At 27.7% G+C, this 23,383-nt stretch overlaps 2 protein-coding genes across 2 annotated transcripts in view; one reads left to right on the top strand and one right to left on the bottom strand.

Annotated features, from left to right (window-relative positions):
• Positions 1-1,083: 1,083 nt before the first annotated feature.
• LOC129957190 (probable nuclear transport factor 2) lies at positions 1,084-12,511 on the bottom strand. Its single transcript, XM_056069389.1, has 4 exons — positions 12,265-12,511; positions 6,095-6,166; positions 4,281-4,379; positions 1,084-1,320 (listed from the first exon to the last, which is right to left on the bottom strand). The coding sequence occupies exons 1-4, from the start codon at positions 12,370-12,372 to the stop codon at positions 1,204-1,206; spliced, it is 396 nt and encodes a 131-aa protein (XP_055925364.1). The 5' UTR covers positions 12,373-12,511; the 3' UTR covers positions 1,084-1,203.
• Positions 12,512-12,763: 252 nt separating this feature from the next.
• The window catches only part of LOC129956449 (equilibrative nucleoside transporter 4-like), a 28,241-nt gene continuing 17,621 nt past the window's right edge, over positions 12,764-23,383 (top strand). Inside the window, exons 1-3 of the mRNA XM_056068331.1 lie at positions 12,764-13,475; positions 16,522-16,596; positions 17,310-17,554. Of these exons, the coding sequence (XP_055924306.1) occupies positions 13,022-13,475; positions 16,522-16,596; positions 17,310-17,554 (774 nt within the window). The 5' untranslated portion in view covers positions 12,764-13,021. The remainder of the gene's footprint in view (positions 13,476-16,521; positions 16,597-17,309; positions 17,555-23,383) is intronic.

The following is a 23,383-nucleotide window of genomic DNA, read 5'->3' as shown; positions in this document are numbered from 1 at the left end:
GCATGCAATGGAGATAATTTGTTTATTCAGACTTTTAAGCAGGTCAGTTATAAACTAACAAGTGACAATGCATCTTTTAGAGCTGCAACAGACATTGGAGGCATTTTTTTAAAAAATTATTTTTCTACTTTGAGAGTTAAATGCTCAATAAAAATAAGTAAATAAATAAATAAAAAAATAATAATAAGCAAGAGAAATAGAAATATAGGTAGGTGCAAGTCCTTGTGCAGTCCATAAAACAAGATTGATCATACAATTGATTTAGAGTGAAATTAAACTTCTTTCATTTCGAATTTAAATGCATCAGAGCTGCAGTTTGATCAGACCTGCCTAAAACATGGCCAACTAATCGCTGCACCCCCCCCCCCACATTTCAATTCAAAATTTGTCCTTGTTCTCTCAGTATTTTCCATTTTCCTGCTTTCTCTCATTGGCTGTTTATGAATATTTATTTCACTTCTTGCTGCCTGGATAGAGAAACATATTTAGTTTATTGAATATTCCTTTTCTTTTATCAGAGGTTACTCTTCTAAAAGCATGCACTTTTCAGGAGAAAAAAAAAAAGAAAAAAAAAAAGCAATTACATAATTTTCTAAAATGTTATTCAGATGAAAATTTTTATAAGGTGGTAATAATTGTAATGAATTATTATATATACAAAATTATGAATTATTCAGATGCAGATCACTTCTATTGAGCAAAAAATTGAATACAAAAAATAAGTTTAGAAAAGAATAAGTTAGGAATTTTTTTAGCTAAATTTATTTAAACATAGATATGCGACTGCAATGAAAAACTACATTATTTTATTTCATGTGTTTACTTTATGATGGAGATGACATAGATTATTAATGGTATGAATAATTTAAATCTTTAAAAACACACACACATACACACACAAAAAAGCATGAAATTCTGAAAATTATTTTTTTAAAAAAATGTAATGGGTATAGTGATGTTTGGTGATAAATTTCATATCTGGCTTTTTTGCAGCAGTGCTGATTCCTTAGATGATCACCACTGATACCATTCCAATCATTTGAATGTTTATAATTGAAACAATTAAGAAAAATGATATCTAGATTGCAAATTACAACTCGCACTTTATTAAAGCTCAAAAAAGTTTCAAATGGGAGACTTGCATAGATACAGTTTTAATGGAAAAGCTTAAAATAACATCAAACACACACAAAAAAAAGGAGTTTACATAGAGTGGAGGGAAAGCCTGAAGGTGTCATGGGCAACATAAAAGCTGCCAGTATCTGGCTGTGGCTTCAAAACAAATACTTGATTGAAACTGTGAGGTGGATCATCATCTGTCTGTAAATATGAAAAAAAAATAAATTAATCAAAATAAAATCATTCCTACTACATAACAATATCGTTGTAAAATGTAACAAAATTTTATATATAAAAAAGTTTTTTGGTTTGGTTTTAGTTATATTAACGTCCCGTTAAAAAGCACCACTAGGACTATTTTGGGACGGAACTCATAATTTTGAACCGCAGTCAGATGACATCTGAGCTGGTACCCCCCTTCTCCACACCACATTTAAGAAAAAAGAAATATTATCAATGTTTTCCCTTAACCCTTTCGGGACGGGTGATTTCTATCCTAGACGCATGCATGGGATGGTACATACATGAAAGGAATCCTCCCACAGGATGGGGGCTTTGAATCGCTAAGCCTAACTTATAAAAATACCCAATAAATAAATAAAAGTCCTAATGTCGTCCTTTTTGCTACCTTTTTATATTATTAGCTCATTCATAATATGAGCCATTCTTCCTCTGACAAAAATCGTTTTCTTGCCATAATAAACCGAAACAAGTGCTTTCCGTAATAGAAAGAGACGTGTGCAAAATATATTAAAAAACTATGCAAAATTCAATAGAACTGACAGTGAAACCCAAAAAGACTAGTTACAGTTACACAGTAGTAACAAAAAAGGAGAAAAGAATTAGAAACAGGAATGATTCTATCAAGTGGAAAGTTGCACAACCCAGCTCTGTTTATTTACATTACTCTCTCCCCCCCTGCAGTAGCTGATGAGTAAAATGCCAAAGTCAGGCTGAATGTAAGCAAACTGAAGATCAGGACACTAAAATTGTATTTATTCCAAAAGTAATGGTCACAGGGAGCTATCTAGTGACATTTAAAAATTGTTCCAGTATAAAATGTGCATATGCATCACTGCCCAATGACTTCAATTTCCAGAAATGCACAGATGGTACTCCCGACTATAAGAGACGTTCGTAGGTGATGCAAATATGACACATCAGTTGCGAAAGGATTAAAGATCAAAAACAAATAAACAGGGTTATAATTCAAACTAAAATCAATATTTGCTGGGGAAAAAAATAAACAACTTCTATTGTAAAATATCTTATTTATATTTTCCAGTTAATTCTAGGAAACTATGCATCTTTCTATTCAGCTACATGTTAATGTTCAGCTTATGTTATTATTGAATTTGAGACTATAATTTTTTTTTTTTTTTGAGGCAAGAAGGAGCAGTAATTACAAAAGGTTAAATCTCTGATATTCAATGCTAAGTTTTAATATATCGATTTGAAATCTAAACTATTTGGATAAAATTTTCTATACAAATGTAAGTTGAAAATGGGAAAGACTTCCCCTCTCCACATTTCCATGTCAAAATATGAAATTTGACATTCATTGGGAGATTTACTGCACAATAGACTTATATACATGGATTTTTTCTGAAGCACTGGGCTCATAACTTCACAACTAAGACCCCCTCCCCCAACAAACAACAGCATTCAAGATATTTAAGCTAGAAACATAATACAGATTTACAATTTTTTTTTTTAAAAATAATTTGATAATCCTGCCACTGTAATAAATAATTCAAGAATTAACAACATATTATTATTTAAAATAATTTCAATGTCAAAAAGGAAATAATTTAGAGATAGACGTGGACACTTCCTCATATCTTGTAATTATTAAATTATTTAGGAATATCTATGAAGATTACAATATGGAAACTACAAATTGTTATAAAAAATACAAGGACAAATAAAATTCATAAAATATTATGAGCAAGGTTATTATATAAACAATAAAAGAAAAGAAAAAAAGGGGATAAAAATTAGGAAAGTTCATATAAAATATTAAAATTTGTTTTATTTACTTTATATGAATTAATTTTTACACCCTTTAAAAAATATTCATGACATGTGGAGCTCTTTAAATAATAATTAAAATCCTTGGTAAAATTTTATTTTTATTAACTAATTTTTATGGCTAATATAATTTTGTCTAAAAATATCATTTGTTTCTTTTCATCTATAATATCTATTAAAATTTGTAAAGATTTTTTTTTACAATACATAATTTTCAGTGCCTTATATCCCATGTTTTGCTGGTAGGGAGGATTAATTTAAGATGTATAGATAATTTCATCAAAAAGTTCAATGGGGAAAAAATAAATAATGTTTAAAGGTTAATACCATTTATGAATCAATTATTGCAACTAATATAGTGATATTTACACAATTTGAAAATTTCAGACTGCATATGACTTTTAATTGGAAGTTCAATCACTCATTTTTTGTTAGAGTTACATATGCTTGTTCCTTACAGCCAGTCAAAAGGGTTATTATACATTTAATGTTTCAAAAAAAAAAAAAGGCAGTGAATATTTGTTTGAAAAGCAGCACAAAATATTTTAATCGGGCAATTGATTTTTTTGTTATTGATAAATCCAAAAACTAATCAATTTTTTTTAGTAAAGCTAACTACAGTAGACTCCCGATTATCCGCGGGCGGGTTATCCGCGCCTGCCGCACTTAAGTTTTTTTTTTTTTTTTTTTTTTACTTCTAAGCAAAGAGAAAATTCTTCCAAAGCAAGAAGCAAACACAAATGACTGATTTCTTCAGAAAGGTGTAGTTTTACAGTTATGCTTTTGTAATTATATAATACATTACAGTATTAAAACAGTACATATGTATTAATTTTTCTGTGTATCCTGGACGCCTCTCGTAAGTACAAAGCACTTTTCTGTTTTCATTAACAAAATGCATTTTAGGTTAGTTTTGAGGGATATACTAAAATATTGAGCGTTAGTTAAACATTTCTTGCTGTTTATTTTACATTTTATTGTACATAAAACAATTTTTCAAAGTTGGAATGACTTTTTTCTCTTTTGCTATACAAGTTTTTAGCTTTTTTCGGATTATCCGCGATTTTTGTTATCCGCGGCGGCCGCGCCACCCAATTCCGCGGATAATCGGGAGTGTACTGTATATTTACCTTTAATTGGCCTAAAACAGATATGAGAATACCACCATCAAACATGGGCTGAGCATCTACAGCAGTAATGCTATGAGCAATCTTTTGGAATGTCAAGCTCTAGGGATATAAAACATAAAAAAATTAGCAATTATTATTATGCAAACAAATGTTCACAAATTTAAAAATAATTATCTGTTATCACAAAAAACGATATTTTAAATTAATAATAATAATTTTAAAAAAACCCAACTAAAATTGTCTTTATTTCTAGTGAAATGACTACTGAATAAAGGTCGAGAGAAATTGTTTTATCTCATTCACTTTTCTCATCTGAAATATCTTAGCATTATATTTTAGGCTTGATACATCTGATTTTATATCAAAAATAATGGCAACAATAACATGTACATAAAAAAAATCAATTTTATGCTGCACTTACAAGTGTGTATAAATATAGCAATTATAATATTAAAAAGTATTATTGCAAAATAACTAGAAAATATTTTAAAAACTAATTATTTGAATTTCAGAATGATTTAAAAATAATTTGCAAGCAATAATATACTTCAAAGCTTTTGAAAAAAATTCACATTTCATTTAAGATTTATTTAAAAGAAACCTTAGTGAGGACCAATTACTCTATTACTAATTACATGCCAAATTTTGTAGCTCTAGGTTCAACAATCTGCCCTGATGAAACTTTTTGAATGATTTTGTTTTCCTTATTCATACAAGACAGGGACAACCTTGTAAATATTATATCAATATTACAAATTTAACTAAAAGTTGCATTCACCTGACAGTAAATATGAATATTTTAGATTTAATAAAAATTCAGGTTATTTTTTTAAAGATGTTTTTATATCCATTACTAAGAATTATACATTGCAGAACAATTTTTCACAGCTGAAGAGCAATTAGAATTCGTGTATTTTCTTAACAATAATTGATTTAACATATTACAACTTTCAATGATATGAAAGTAAGAGTACAGAGTATTACCAAATAATTTAAAACTTGATATCCAATTATATACCTGATAAGAGATACTGAGAAGTACATATTTTAAAATTGATCATCCAAATTTGCATAACATACATAACAAAAGAGTCCAATATAATATCCATCTTTGAAAATCAGTTATTATGCTGGCAATATTAATTGTGTTTCATTTCAATCAAATTTCTCATGCATAACTTGATATTCATAATTCCATCAACAATGTATTTTTAATAATCCTGTTCTGTTTATGATCAAAAGAATATTTGTAACGATTCACTACAATGATATGATAGGGCTGTTAAAGAATGCAACAGCTCTGATTTATTCATTTTTAATTGCATGTTGTTTTTCATATTTCTGTAACTTTACTTTCATCTTAATTAAATTGCGTAAATAATAAGCAGGAGCTTCCTCTAGCTTTCAATAATAGAATGTCCATATTATTAAATATATGATGAAAGATGAAAAGTTTGAATTCATTGCAACAATGAAATGTACTCTTAAAAATTTTATATAAAAACATTGTCTAAACTGGTATTAATTAAAAATAAAAATTGGAATTTTAAAGCATAACAATTACTTTTGTACAAAAACATTTTTGAGCATTGTAGAAAAACAACAAAAATATTACTTGATTTTTTAAAATCAAAATTAAAATTGCAGTCATGAGCATATTCTCACAAGCCAAAATATATTTATATTAACAGTCAAATTATCTATTTAGTAAAGATAGGCTTCTCAACATTTGCCTTTTTATGGGCAGATGTAGTTTACATTTAATAAGCTTACATTAAATATAAAAAGATAGAGAGAATTAAGTATCACAATACCTGAATTTTTTGAATAATTTTTGAACAACCGAAAAATTGTTCACCTTCAAAAGTCATCATAGAGCGCTCTTCCTAAAAATAAATAATGCAGAATTAGTGACAATTAACAGCTAGATGGAAATATACATTTAAAAGTTTCAGTTAATATGTCAAGCTAATATATTGGATGAAAGTTTCAACAATTTTATTTCTTAAATAAAACTTAAATATTAATGAAGAATCAGACAAATTGATATTTTAAAAGTATTTTTTAAATGAAAAATTTTACATAAAATAAACAGAACGGAAACAATATAATTGTATACTTGGAAATACATCAAATTATATATAAATTTTATATACTTTTCAATGCATTATTAAATGGGATTCAAAAAAAGTATCAAGGTAAAATATTAAGTACAATTCATAGTTTTCAAGGAATCGATATGCCCCTGAATATATATATATAGATAGATTAATGTGAGCTTGTGTATTAATTGCATGCCATTAGTGAAATTTTTGCCTAACAGCATGTCATTGGCGAACATAATTAAAAGACAAAACTGGCACTTTTTGCAATAAATCTGTGGTTGCCATAAACATAATATCTTTGGCAATTAATCGCCAAGAATATTAATCATCGTTAATATGCAACAATTGATTGATGCATCCAACTTGATTCAACAAGAAAATTCAAGACAGTTTATTAATTAAAATTATTAGTAAAAGAAGCAGGCTTCCAAAAATATCAATATCTAAAACCAAATGCAGTGGAATCTCCAAATATCAAACATTTTTCAAGTCTTGGATTTTAAATAGAAAATGATTCTATATTTTGAATAGAATTTACATATTATGAACTTCAATAATGATTTGTTTTTAATTTCTATAGTTTTAATCCTTAATTCTTTTCATAAGAAAAACTGCTTTTTGCAGTAAAAAAATTTCAGCAGACCGGACATTCTTTATTTTGAACTGAACATTTCCAACAGCTCATTGTCAAGGAGTTTAAAGCCAGAATCGGAAAATTTTCATTTGCGATATTTCAAAATGATGGATTTTTGAAATGTGACTCAACATTTTGATTTTTAGTACTTCCCACTGTTCTATTAGCCTAAATGCAACAATAATCTTATATTTTTCATCGTTTCTATATATCATCGTTTATTTTAGCATTTGTGTAATTTTGCAAATTCTCAAGAATACAAAATGCAAATCTTTTTTTTTTGATGATCTTGATAAAGATATTTCCATGCCTTATTCAGTAGTTATAATGGTTACAGGCATAAGGATAGATGTTCTCTTATATCTATTAAAATTTTTCATATACTGCTTGTAAAAAATATTTGCCAATGAGACATGCTATTCTCAGCTTCTATTCTAGGAATCCACTTCCTACCATGGAAATTTTTTTTAACCCTTTGACACTTGAAAGTAATTAAAACCCAATAGTTAACAACGTGGGGGAAAAATTCAGTTTAATTTTATATAGTCCCTAAACAAAAATTTGTCAGCATGAAAGAGAAATTCAGTTCAATAAACAATATAGAAAGTGGGACAGAAAACAAAGAAAGTAAAAGTATGGTATCAAAAATATTGGAAAATTTTAACAATGCAAAATTAATGTTAGATATTTTAATGCTACTAAAGTCGTTTTTAATCTTAAACATTAGCTATATACAATAACTTTACACTCCATAACTAAAGTCACTAGTTGTTCAAGATTCATATTCGCTAAATCTTTTTGCAGATTTCCATCAAGCTTGCATCTTGTTCCAAAATTTTTAAATTTTGGTTTCATTTCCTTAAAATTCATATGACATAGTCAACAATTTATGCTGACAGCACACAGAACTTTACAAATATATCACAGATGAATGAAATAATATGTAATTTCAATCATCACTCTTAAGGCTATAGAAAGATTGATACATAAAATAAATATTCCAAATAAAGTTTTACTTAATGGAATATCAAATATCTGTGATTAAAACTAATCTTTATTAAAATATATCAATTTTAAATACTTAAGGTTGTACAGTCAATTTGAATTTGAACTAGTAAATAATAATTTACAAGTCAATGACTTTTTAGATGCAATTTTAATAGAATTGTGTTTCATAACAATTATAACATTAAGATAAAAGTGACAAATATAAACAAACTTTCAACAAGGCTGTAGATAACAAATGATTTTAATTTTCTTTTAGTATCCAATTAATACCTCAAAGCACATTAATAAATTATTTAGAAGAAAAAGCAAAATTCTTACAAATATCTACATTTCCATTAAGAACATAAGCTTTTACAATAAAGCAGAACTGATTGTTTAAAAGAAAAAGGGGAAAAAAATAAAAATGCACCAGTTATCTAAAAAAAAAAAAAAAAAGAATTATAAATCAATGTTAGGGAAAATTTTGACATATATGCAATATAAAATCTTTGGCTCATCCATTAAAGTAAAAAAGATGGGGAAAAAACAAAAACAAAAACTCTAGATTCCAAGTTTAAAAACTTTCATCAGCAAATTTTAAAATCCAATCTTAATAATTCTTACAAAAAGCTCCCCTCCCAAAAGTAAACATTTTAAAGAAATCTGATCTTATATATAGGGTTATTAAATCTAACCGAGGTCCAATAGCTAATTTCTAAACTGCTAGAAATAAACTTCCATTTGGAGAAATGTTTTAAATGATGTAAAGCACAGTCAGTAAATACAATGATGAAACAATTATGAAGACTAAATTTTTATGTAGTTTCCTAATTCTATAATCATAGTAGCCCATTAGCACAGTAATCATATTTCCATTAGTAAAATTATTTTTAACACATTAATATTTTGAACAACAAATAAAGTTCCTTGCAATTAAAACTGATGAAAGTATCATCCCCCCCCCTTAATAGTTTGATCAGTTTTGACTAGAAATGAGTAGAACATTTTTGGGTATTATTTCCAGTAGGACCTTTTTTTTTTTTTTTTTTTTTTTTTTTTTACATTAACTACATACTATTGATAAGCTCTTTGTTAAATCTTATACTACTGAAGAAATTTAATGCTATTGTCGTCATGATATGTTTAGGAATATTTTTGCTGATTAATCGCAGGTTGCAAGGCAACTTAATCAGTCAACTGATCACTTGTGTACAGTAAATATTCAAACACCTTTCTGGTTTAAATTATAAAGAATATTTCATTAAATATAAATATTGAATCAAATAATATAAAATATAATTCTTTACATCATTTGAAGCACATGACTGATTTTAAATATATTCCTATATCCAGAAGTTCAGAGATTAGTAACTGACCACAGTTAGAGTACAAACCTAACATAAAAGCATTAAACCATGAGATGGAGGAAGAGGTTATCTTCTCTTTTGTTAACTTTATAAGCAGAGACGGTCTTTCCCTCTCTATGTATATTTAGTGCTATACAATTTTTCAAGTAAAAAAAAAAAAAAAAAAAGAGTTTAAGGCAAACTTTATATTTTTATAGTATATAAATAGGAAAAATTACAATTAAGAATATAGGCAAGTTTTAAATACTTCTCAATAAACACTCTCATAACAACAAAAAGAGTAATTGATTTAAATAAAAAATATTTTTCAATAATTAAGCTACATTAGAAATTGTTACACCATGAGAATATTTTAAATACAGAAGGGACTAGGCAGTAAAATTAAGAATAGTGTGAAGGTTTTTACTAAATGTCACCTAAATCTTGTCACACATCAGAGAACTATAGTTTGTGTATTTTCTGTAGGCGGTTCAAGGGCACATTTTCTACCTCGTTATTGGTTGTCTGGTACCAGTAACGTGGTAGAAAATGTAACCTTGAACCGCCTGCAGAAAATACACAGACTATAGCAAATGCCAAAATAAAAAGTATATGGCTGAATTGCCACATTTGAAGAATTCTCCTCCGTGGAATAAATACAATTTGGCACATGTACCTTATTCTTTAGTCAGATCAACCAAGCATAATAATGATTTATATATATATAAAAAAAACAAACATTGTAGAAAAGACAGCTAATAATCTGTTTATTTTTTTTTCAAAAAATATAAAATAGCAAGTTGGATAGTTATGTATTTTGTCTACTGAAAAACTTGTATAAAATGAATTAAGTTCATTATTTATTTGAATTCGTAGATTATCTCTCACTTAAACAATTTATATCTACCACAGAATTACAGCCATATATATATAGTTTGACTAATGCAAAAAATAACGTAAAGAATATTGAATAAAACAAATTGAAAAACTATATATATGAATCCCATTGTTTTATTTTCATTAATTTGCATCTTTTCTCCATAAGATGATTTTATGCAACCATGCTTGGTTTTTCTTTAAAGGAGAGTATTCTTTATAACATATTACTGTAAAGGATACAAAGATTATGACACCATATATAAGTTTTAACACAATATTGAGTGCATATAGAAACGACAAAAATAAAGCAACATAGGAATATTGGGTACATTACAGCAAATCACACCAAGTTCCAAGTTTTTTAAGGCGATAATATGCCAAATGTGTGCTATTAAAATTTCCAATAAACTTAAAAGCAAAAAAAATCGATGCCTCAAAGTGTTAAATACAAATAAAATGATTCAAATTTTAATTTAAACTGGTGATGCAATTTTACTCACTCCAAATTCCAACCTTTCCTTATGTGGTTCATTTTTTCCTCAGCTAAGAGTTCGGAATATCTGTTCGCTATCCTTAGCTAAAGGCAATTTTGTTTCTTTTTTCTCAAATTCTTCATTTTTTTTTTTTAAATTTTACTATGGCATCTTCTAACTTTGCTTTGCAAGTGCAGCTGAATTGAGTGATAATTTGAATAAGTTTTTTTTTAACAAAGTAAAGTTGAGCAGTATGGAAGTTCATTTAATTGCTAGTAAGAATATAAGTCTAATTTGTAACAAGAAAATCAATCTGATTGAGAAGAATCAGAAGATGGTTTCAACTGGGTTTGTTGCAAGACAGAGGTGGTAACTGCATTAAAAGATCAGTTTGAAAATGTAGTTTCTTTGTGTGCAACAAGAGTGAGCCTATAATTTTGATAATTAATCATTTGTGGGAGAAATGCTCAAGTAGCAAATGACTTTGGGATAAAATTCCAATTGACGGTAGAACTTCGTGTGATTGGACAAAATATGTTGATTCAAAATTGCTACACAAACAAAAAAGATATCACAATCTTTGGTTTAGAGTAATGCTTCTTAAATTATGAAACAATATTAAGTTTATAATGTTTTTTTAAAATTGTTTAATGTCTTTAAATAAAAACACCTAAATACAAATGACTTCAGTACAATTTTATTAAATAATCAATCTGAATTTTATATTAATTATTACTAATAATCTTTATGTAAACAGTTATTTAAACTTAAAATTGCAACAAGAATTATTAAATAAAAAAAAATTTTAAGTAAAAAAAAAAAAATCCGATTTAGAAAAATATATATTAAATCAAATGCTTGCAAAAGCGCCCCCCCTTTTTTTAAAAAAATATTTCTGAAAATATGCAATATTAATTTAGAATCAGCAGTATTCTGCTTTATCAATAGTTTTCGTTCCAAATATAAACAGAAAGTAACTTCCAAAAGATAATTTTTATAATTTACGGGTTAAATAAATAAACAAATTTTAAAAAAATCGATATTTAAAGGTCTGTAAAATCAATTCATTCTTTTTTATACGTCTTGTAGATAAGATGGCACATACAAATCAACATAAAAATTTCCTTTTTCTTATACATACTTAAAGGGGTTGACAAGCATCACAACGCTAAGAAAATAAAAAAACACCACAGAATTCAAGGAAATGCAACCGAAAAATTCGATTTTTCTAGAACTGATAAATAAGAGATTAGTTGAACCAGGTGTAATTAAAATGGGTAAATGAAGATTTTAAGCACAAATAATTGAAAAACTATAACTGATATTACGACACACTAAGTCAAAGTATAAGCTAATTATATATCAAAGGAAAAAATTTGTCCAGCTGAAAAAACTGTTATCTAATAAAGAGAAATTATGCAGAACACATTCACATTTGTACAAAATATTTCATGAATACATTAAGTACTGATAAAAAGAAAGCATTCCATTGATGAAGCAACTTCTTGTATAAATTACATAATCATTAAAAAGCATTTTCATTCATATTTTTAAACTCACGTTGTAAAAGGTAGCCAAAGTTGCACGCCTAGCCGGATCATCGAAGATACCATAGAACTGTTGAACGAATGTTTTAGCAAGAGTATCGTATTGCGGATTTAAAGTCATTGTTCAAATAAAATTTCTAGCATTAAATAATTATTTAAATATAAAAGGTGCTCTAAAAAATGCACAAATTATACAATTTAGGAAAAATTATGCTTCATTCAGTTTCCCCGCAATGAGAGTGAAGATAAAAGTAGGAGTAACTTTTTATTAACTGAGATTAGACTTTCACTGCAGCACAGAAAAAATAAAAACTAATTTAAAAAAAAGAGTTACGTTAGAATGTTTTTGATAAAAATTAAATTTTTAGAGATGCATATATTTATAAGGTACGGAACTTTAATTTTCGGTCAACTGTTTGGAAAGTTATACAAAGTAAAAAATTTTGTGCGAGTCATTGCTCCTAACCGTAACTCTTTCACATCGTCTGGTTTAGTTATTTGGTAAACAAATATGCCATGTTGAATTGACAGCTTTAGTATATTTTATATATTAAAGAAGATTATTTCACTTTCATATTTAAAACTTTTGAAGAAAATTTAAAACATTAGTTGTGGATTACATTTTCAAAGATTTCGGAAATACACAATAAACTATACCTAAATAATATGTCTGCTCCATTGTAGAAATACGTCGTTTTAAAGAAGTGGAAAAGTAAATTCTAACAAATATTCCGAAATTTTTAAAAGCTGTTTTGCAGTAAGAATTTGATATGGATGCAAACATCAGTCGCGGATATGTACAATTAGATAGACCCGGTGATGTGGAGAGACTCGTTGAAAAAAATATTGACCCTATTAACCGACCGCCAAATGACAGATGTCATTGTATTTATATTGCCCTATTGTTAGCAGGTGTTGGTTTTCTTCTTCCCTACAACAGTTTTATCATAGCTGTGGATTATTTCCAATCACGATATCCAGCAACAACTATAGTATTTGACATGAGCTTAATTTACATTTTAGTTGCTCTTGTTGCTGTCATCATCAACAATCTTCTTGTTGAGACACTGTCTCTGAAAACGAGGATTACATTCGGCTATGTTGTGGCATTTTTTACTTTGCTCTTTGTTGCGTTCTTTGAAATTTGGTTTGAATTATTCGATTTGCGAATAGGTTATTATGTCAATTTGCTTGCTGTTGCTGTTGTTTCTTTTGGATGCACAGGTGAGCAAAATGTATAGATAATATTCTATCTTTTTATTGATTTTTTAATGTTTTTAATATTAATTGCTTTTTTTATTCAGCCTAAATTTATATATCCTAATTTTTGATTAATATTGTCATTTTTTTGTATATATTTACTAGAGAAATATAAATTTATTAAAGCTACAACATTTTTTTAAAATCTGTTAAGATTTCGAAAATATTTCTCTGTAAATGCATTTATTCTAGAAATAAATGGTTTAAGTCAGGATTAAACATTTTTATAATGTATATATATTAAGGCATTCTTAGAATGTTGAAGGAATCTTTGAAAAAATAGTAGTGTATTAATTACATACCATCAATTAATTTCCAAGATGCTATATTTATTGTAACCAGTGATCAGTCATCAAAGATAATATGTTAGTCTACTGATTATATTCTCCATTGGAATGTGATTTAGCTAAAGTTCATCAGTGACATGCAAGTACCATTAAAAAACAAAAAAAATATAAAAAAACAATGAAATCTTCAAAAAAAAAAAAAAATTCTGTGATTTTTAATCGACATATTTATTTTGGTACTTTTTTACTTACTGGCCCATAGATAAATTTGTCAAATACTAATAAAAGTTTGTGAACTTTTAGCAATAGTTTTCTTAATTATTGGTACTAAAATGTAATGATACTAATACTTCAGTTTGGTGACAATTTGAGTTCTAATAATGGAAAAATAGTGTATATTTCCAAATAGTAGTCACTGTGTATAAATGCATTTTTTCCTTAAAAATTTACCTAAAATTTGAGCAATGAACTGAGATAAAAATTTTTAAAAAATCTCTTGACTTTTAAATAAGTTGCCATGAAGCTGAAAATGTTGCCAAGCAAGTAAAATGGGTGGAATATATTCCAATCAAGTTGGTATACAGGAAATCAGCAGATGCCAACAATGATTATTTTTTTCTTTGGTAATTTTATCTGAAACTAGCACATTTTTTCTCATTTATTTGCTTTCTTTTATATGATCTATGCTGTTCTTATTTTCTGTGTCATTTTATTTTTTGTTTGAAAAATGAGTGAGAAGAATAATTTTTATATGGCAAATTTTAAATTGTAAATAATCATATTTGTAAGTAAACCTAAATGCATCTTCTAATTCCATGCACTGTTTTCTGCCAGACTGTCTCCTTTGTAAATGGTAATAAAAGCTTGATACATTTTTTTTTCATAATTATATCTAAAGTACCCTAGACTAAGTCTAGAAATTAAGAATTGAACTGAGTGGTGTAATTTTGCAGAAGATTTTGCTGATGATTTAAACACTGATTCCTGCTCAATAAATTAATTTGAGATACTTTATGTTATATGGATTGCCAATTTGAAGAGTACATCCTTCCTTTTAGATAATGAAAATCATTGACACTCCTTATCATTATCAGAAAGGAAGGAAATGATTGGAAATGATGACCTCAAATTTGTATTTGTTTTGGATATCATGCGAAAGCTTTCTATTCTTTGAAACATTGCTCCAGATTTGAATTGTTTCAATTATCAGCTTTTGACCCATCTGTTCCAAGTTCTTGTGAGAAACCTAGAATAAGGTTAAACATAACATTTGATAATTTCCCACCTGTCAAAGATGTATTAATCTGAGCACAATCAATGCAAATTTGGATCCATTTTTAACACAATATTATGTACTTTTAGACAATTATAAATTGTTTCATTCAGCAAACCATGTTTTGATGAGGATTCTACAATCTATAAATTATGAAAATTCTAAAAATCTTCAATTCTGTCTATTAACTTACTTCTTCCCTTATCTGAATTAACAAGATATATAATATGAAACTTCCCAAAGTCTCAAATTTCTCAACAGACCAACAATTTCTTCAGAGTTCTTATTACAATAGTGAAAAGTTGCTCAACACTTTTATTTTTATGAGCAAATATCATTTTCATAAATTAACTTTGAAATATATTAAAAGGACAATTCAAAATTAGATATGGATATACAATAAGAATACTCCATATGCTATTTATAGATAATTTTATTAACATGGCTGCTTGGCATTTCTCTATAAATCTTCTGTTGAATGTCTCAAAGTGGCAATGTTGAACAATTCTGAAAGTAAAACAGCTCATTTTCACAAAAAGAATAATTTATTTCATTTAAACTTAATGTTTTCTTAAGAAATATATAGAAATAAAAAGTGCTGTATTTAGCAATTAATGACTTGCACTTAGCTAATAAAAAGGTTTTTTTTTTTTAATAGATGAATGGATCTGTAATTAAGTTAATTCACTTTGATTTAATTTTAGAAAAAAAAATCTTAACAATTCTTTGCTTATACACAGAAATATATTTCTTATTTTTCTTTATTCATAATAATTCATATAAGAATATCATAAACAAATGATATGATTGTAGGGTTGAATTCATGACTATTTTTTCTTTATTATTGAATATTATTCAATTATGTGTATGATAAACAAAGCAAATAAAAATATGATATAATCTTGATGTCCTAAAAGCAGCCTATAGATATACCTCAATTTGTATTTTTCAGTTTCCTTATTTTATCTATTTGCTTGAAAATGTGTTGTTCTTGTTTTATGTCTGGAGTGGAATTCTTATTTCTGATCTAGTTATAAACTGATGGTTTTAATCTTATCTATTTGAATAACTTTATGCATTCCATGATCAAAGTTATATATGGTAGCTACATATTATTGACAAATCTATAGTTTAACTACATACCATTGGGAAGCATAATCAATTGATTAATATGACAGCTTTGGCTATAAATTGCTGATTGCAATTAACACGACATCTCTATAGATTAATCTATTCCATCTTGTGGATTCACACATACCAAAAATCTTCTTAAATTTACTCATCAATTTATTATGTGATTCTGAAAATTAATTCTACTGCAAACTCTTATCATTTTCTTTTCAGCTATACCCTCTTAAGACACCAGTTGTTCTAATAATTTTCCTATATAAATACATTATTTTTGAGGATGCAATTTTAAATGAATTTTCATTTTTACAATGTATTCTAGTTCAACAATCCAGTTTCTATGGATATACCAGTATGTTGCCTGCTCGTTATACACAAGCAGTTATGACTGGGGAAAGTGAGTATTTTACCGTTTCCTTTATTCATGTTTTATTACCCATAATTTTTAACTGTTTTTGTTATATTAATTTAGATTCTTTACGAAATGAAAACTATATATGTACTTAATGTTTGTTAAAAAACAAATTTAATTAACTAAAGATTTAGTAATTAGTTTAGTTAATTTCATAAATCATTTTTTTTTCGAATTAAAAAATACAACAATAAAAAGTAAATGTATAAAAATATAACTTCAAATTCTATATCTTTTAACCAGTTAAGTGCATTCAACATGTATCACATGTTGATCCAAATCTTCATTTTGACGTGATCAATATGTAAATTTTTTATCTAATAAAAATAAAATATTATTCACTTTATTGTGATTTTTTTTTGAAAACTTTATTATGTAACTATTTGTATTGTGTTTTATGTGCATCATCACTTGACTTTAAAAAGGGGAATTTGAGGGACGTTAAAAAGTAAATTAAACTGTTACCTGCGTAATACAATAATTTGATTTTTTTTCCCTCTTTTTTTCTGATTTTAAGATGATGGAGTTTAAAAATTTTCAAATATTTTCAGAATGTATTTGTGGTATATTTACTAAATGTGATATATTGATAATATCATCTCTTTCTTTACTTTTGAAAGGTGAACACAAATTAACATGTTTTTAATTGCACATAAAATTTTTTTTTTGATTGTTTATTATTTTCTTCTTCCCTATAGGTGCTGCTGGATTATTAGTATCAACAAACAGGATTTTAACAAAAGCTCTTTTGGAAAATGAAAAATTCAATACAATTATTTTCTTCTGCATTTCTATTGCATTTATTGTTCTTTGCTTTGTTATTTTTGTCTTACTGCGACGTTCTGAGTTCATTTACTATTATGTCAACCGCTGCCGGGATTACTCAGATTCTGATGATCTCCAGAAGCACATAGTTTTAGAACCTACTGAAGATGTTGGATTGGTAAGTGTTCTAAGCTTTATTTTATAATAATTCCCTGTATTAAAAGTCGTCTATAGTTTTAAATTATTAATTATAACTATAGACTATTTAAACAATGATGACAGTGTAGAGATAACTATGAGTACACACAGTTAAGAAGGTGTAAGAATATATTCCTAAATTATTATTAGTTAACAGTGTGTTTAAAGAGAATTTAGTTTAAAATACCTGTAATTAATGTTTTATAGAATGAAATTATGTTTAACCCTAGATTTATTGGTATTGACTATGTACCTTTTTTGTTTGTTGTTAAAATCTGTCTTTTTGCCGGCTATATTAAAATGAATTTTTTTCTTAATTATTTATTTAAAAAATCTATAGATTTTTTTTATTTACTATGTTTAGTATAATTTTTGCATATAAACTCTGTTTTAGCTGTACATGTCTGACATACATACATGTTACATTTAATGTAAATGTAGTTAAGCCTGTTTTTTTTATGTAACCTAATAAACCTAATGTGGCACGTTTTTTGTACATTTTGATTTCATACATCAAACAATGAATTGAAGCTACAATTTTATTTGTCCTGATATTCACTATCCATTTCTTCAGTTAATTGAAAGCGAAAATTCTTCTTTCCTTTTACATAATTTGTTTATATCAGAATCTGATCCAAATTGGTCTTCATTTATGCTGGCTATTCTTTTTATCAATACCATATTTTTTGGAGACTTGGCCATAATATCTAGGTAAATAGAGAGTATATATATAAATATCTTTTTTCATAAGTTTTGAAAATACCTTAAAAAAAATTCAAATCTTTATATTTCCAAAAACAAATTTTTGCTTAGTTTCCAAATAATACCTTTAAAAAATTCACTTTTTTTTTTTTTTAAAATAATAAGCTTTGCTTGAATTTTTTTTTTTCCCCTGTGCAAAGTTTACTATTGAAGGGATTATTTTTGATAAGGTTTGCTCTAATTGTAAACAAATAATTAAAACTCATTAGCTGATGTATTCATTGCTAAACATACATAATTTAATTGGCATTTTGTTTGTTATTTTGCAATAATCGATCTATATAAATTAACCCATAAATTGATAAATTTTTATAAAAGTAGGTATACAGCAACTTAGAATTAATAAAATATAGTAGTTGTTCCAATGAAAATGAGCAAAAATATATATTTGCTGCATTATATCATTAAAAATAAATATGTAATGTCTAAAGAATGGTATTTGCATATTTCAGAATTTTTAAGCATAAAACTGAAAATTCATCATATTGATGGATTTTGTAAATCTAATGTTAATTCTGTGAGAAGTACAAAAATACTTATTATATCATCTGTATGCAACAATGTCTGTTTCTAATTTTCATACTCTTTTTAAACGAATTATTGTAATAATGTATTTTGAAGCAAAATATTTAAATTTACTTATTTTCTTTTTTATTTCAGCATTATTTTATGTTTTGTGACTTTTCAACTGTGATGAAGTTTCATTGCTTTTAAGTTGCAATTATTTATAGTTTCAAAAAGTGCTTTTTGAAACTTGTATTTATGCTGTAGCAATCAGAGAGGAAAGAAGTCGACATTTAGTAAGGATATTTTAAAATTGCATCTTTTTCTGCTTCTCCTTACTGATTTGACATTTCATTCTGGTGTACTCTTTTGAAGTGTTTGAAGTTGCTTTTCTAAAAATTCATAAGTTCTCCTCTCTTTTTTACCTGACTTACCAATATTAGTTATTATAAAAAATTTCTTGCATATTGACATTCCTTATACTCTTAATACGAATCTTATATCACTAATGCTTGGTTCTAAAAACCTCTTTTTCTGCATTTGGCACAAAATAAGCTTTGTTAAATCTTGTGCCAAAATTTTAAAATAATTCTCTTATTGCTCTTTCAAAATCTGTTTTTCCTTCATTATCAACTGATACAATTTATGGAATAATGATATATCTATTGGTCTTTTATTCTATTTCTTATTTTGAGTATGCTTATATTAACTCTAGATTGTTTATATCATCTGTATATGGTATGCAATAGTTAAATTTTAAATACTATATACTTCATATTTTTAATTTAATTATAAGACAGACCATTATACAATGAAGAGAATAAAAGGGACTCGTCTTTTTGAATCTGCTCTAACATTCTGCAAACATGATGAACTTTTTAATAATTTCATTTGACCTCTAGTTTTATATATATATATATTTTAGGTTAGCCGATGGAGTAATCTAGTTAATTGGTGGTTGAGTGGTTACTGTTTTTGCTTTAATAGAAAATTTTTAATAAGATAATCATTGATGAGTTATTATAAAATATATAAATAATATTAGTTACAGTGAAATATTATCTTGCTACATTAGCCTTCCACCATTTCAAGCCAAAATTGGCTTCTCAAAGAATTTGGTCATATTGAAGGGAGTTTACATTTTTGGAAGATAAAATAAGTATTAAAATTGATCATAATTTATTTTTGATATAATAAATTTCAAAATTTATCTAATTTTTTAAAAAAAATTTATTTAAAGATTTTTATTTTTATTTGAAAATTGATTAAGGAGTGATAATTTTTTTCAATTTCATTTTTTTAAAATTTAGAAGCAGAAATGTCACACCTATTTCTTGAGGAACAGACAATTGTATTATCTATTTTTCCATTTATCTGATAGTTTGAAATTTTCACTTGCATTTGATTGCAACTCATATCAGTGAGTTCTTTGTTAGAATTTGAATGGGTAACCTCAGAAAAGAAGAGATGATGAGAGATATGTACCTGAAAAGTACAAAATTTCATTACTGGTCTGCATTACGAAACAAACTTTCGTGGACAGCTTGTAAAATTATGATGGGGATGACAGTGATGATCCCTTATCTTCGCATAAAGACAGTTAATCTTTCTCTTTATATTGGAAAAAGGATGGTGGATTTCAATTTATTTTCTTGTATTGTATTTAATCATATATACTGGTACGAATTTACCATAAGTTAAGCTGGTTCATTTCAATTATTTAATAAGTGGACTGTATTCTTTTAAAAATCAAACGACAATTCGAAAGCCAACCTTTTATTTCTTCGAGGTGCAACGACCCCGCAACGAACTCCTCAGTACGAAAACTGTTTTTGAAACTGACCCCATGTCAGCAGGGTTACAATAATTTTATCGCTGAAGCCAAGTCAGCGTAGGTTTGCTACATTCCTTACAAAATGCGCCAACAAGGCGGTAACATTCCGCCCCGCGTTGCGTGTTTATGCAACACAAGTTACAATTCAGGATTCAAAGTTATAATCCACAATATACAACAATTTTTTTTTTTTTTTCGATTTCAAACATGAAAATATATATAAAAAAAGACATAGAAATATAAATAAGTATAAAGCATAAATGTACAATTAAATATGTAAGAATAGAAAATAAACATTTGAATATGTACAGAACAATATACAGTTTTTATATGTACAGATTAGAAAATCAAGTCTGAATGGGTAGGAGGCAAATTTTAGAGATTGGTCTTTTAAAATGACCATTTTTAGTTTTGACAATTACAACACGAACTTTGCCGTCCTGTCCGGGAATAACTTGGCTTATTCTTCCAAGACACCATTTAAAAGGTGGAAGGTTATCCTCCTTTAGTATAACCATATCATTTTCCTTAATATTATTTTTTGAAAATCGCCATTTTTTTCGGTCTTGCAAATGATTTAGATAGTCAATCGACCAGCGTTTCCAAATTTGTTCTACTATTTTTGTCAGTCTTTGCCAACGGGTTAATTTACTGTCTAGTTCATTTATTACCGAAGGCTCTGGGATAGAATTTATGGGCCTGCCTATTAAAAAATGGCCTGGAGTTAATGGTTCTAAATCCAAAGCATCGGAAGATAAAGGTGAGATAGGTCGTGAGTTTAGGATGCCTTCTATTTGAGTAATAACAGTTAAAAATTCCTCATAAAATAATTTTGCATCAGCAACAGTTCTTTTTAGATGATGCTTGAAGGACTTAACTCCAGACTCCCAGAGTCCTCCGAAATTAGGGGCCCGAGGGGGAAGAAATTTCCAGGAGATATTTTCCATTGCCAAAAACCTTGATAAATTTTCATCAGGAAAATTAACAAGTGAAGCGAGTTTTTTCAATTCTTTGTTGGCTCCTATAAAGGTTTTACTGTTATCACTAAATAAAGCTGAGCATTTCCCTCGACGTGCGAAGAATCTTTTCAAGCAAGCAATAAATGCTTGTGATGTCAAGTCAAAAACTATTTCAAGATGTATAGCCTTAGTAACTAGGCAAACGAAAATAGCTACATACACCTTATGTAAATTACCCTTTCTTTGATTTTTGTACCTTATGAAAAATGGACCGCAAAAGTCTACACCTGTGTTAGAAAATACAGGGTTGGGATTTACTCGCTCTGGAGGTAAATTCCCCATTAATTGGTCTAAGGGAGTAGGTTTGCACCTAAAACAAGTTATACAGTTGCGCACAACCTTTCTTGCGATATTTTTGCCTCCAATGGGCCAAAATTCTTGCCGAACAAAATGTAATAATGATTGAGGTCCTGCGTGAAAGTTCCTTAAGTGATAATACTGGAAAATTAGAGTGGTAATTTTGTGCTTTTTAGGCAGTATTATCTGATGTTTATGATTATAACTAACATCTGCATGAATCAATCTACCACCTACTCTTAACAAATTGTCTGCATCTAAAAAGGCATTTAAATGACTTATAGGACCCTTCTTCAAAGTTACTCCGTTTTTTAGGGCCTTTATCTCTTTATAAAATTCACTTACGTGAATAATCTCCATTAATTTCTTTTTTGCTCTTTCCAATTCACTATTTGTGATTGGACCGGTAATTTTTGTTTTATTCTTAATATTGAATAAAAACCTGCAAATAAAACTAAATACACGAATTAATTTTACATAGTCATTACTTATGGCTAAAAAATCCTCAAGAAATGAAATATTATTTACAGAAGATAAACTAATGTTTGACTGTGATTTCAGTTCAGTCAGATATTGTTCATCTGAAATTGCAGACTCATCAAGTTCAACAATAGAATAATTTTTAGAATCCAGTAAATAGTCAGGACCACGCCACCATAAGTCGTTGGTTAAGAGTTCATGAGGGTTCAAACCTCTAGATATTACATCAGCAGGATTCAGTTGGGAAGAAATATGTTTCCATTGGAAGTTTTCTGTGAGAGTTTGTATCTTTGATACTCGAGTAGCGACAAAAGTTTTTAGTTTATATGGAGGTGTCTTTATCCAGGCAAGTGCAATTGTTGAATCGGTGTAACAGATTGTTTCACTGATTAGCATCTGAAGAGAAGGACGAATTCTTTCTATCAACTGCGACAGAAGGAGACACGCTGACAACTCCAAACGAGGGATCGAAATTACTTTAATGGGAGCGACTCTTGATTTACTGGCAATAAGTTTATTGACAGCTGTACCATCTTCCATAATAGATTTCATGTAAACTACCGCTCCGAAAGCAGCTTCAGAAGCATCAGCATAACCTACTATAACAGTTCTTTCATAAGATTCTGTCAAGATATGTCTAGGAACTTTGAGATTTTCAATTACTTTCAAAGATGTCACAAAATTCGACCATTCTGGCTGAATTGACTGAGGGAGAGTATCTTCCCAGTTCAATTGTTGGATCCATAATTTTTGCATAAAAATTTTGGCATTTGTGATAACAGGACCAACGAGACCTAATGGATCATATAAACGAGCGATAACTGACAACACGTCTCTTTTAGTGTAGAAAGGCTTGATCTTTAAGTCTACCTTAAAGAGAAAATAATCTTCTTTTGGTTGCCAATTCAGACCC

This window comes from Argiope bruennichi, chromosome 11, assembly GCF_947563725.1.
Source record: "Argiope bruennichi chromosome 11, qqArgBrue1.1, whole genome shotgun sequence".
Taxonomy (NCBI): domain Eukaryota; kingdom Metazoa; phylum Arthropoda; class Arachnida; order Araneae; family Araneidae; genus Argiope; species Argiope bruennichi.
Note: the sequence above shows the minus strand (reverse complement) of the source record. Positions and strands in the feature narration are given on the sequence as shown.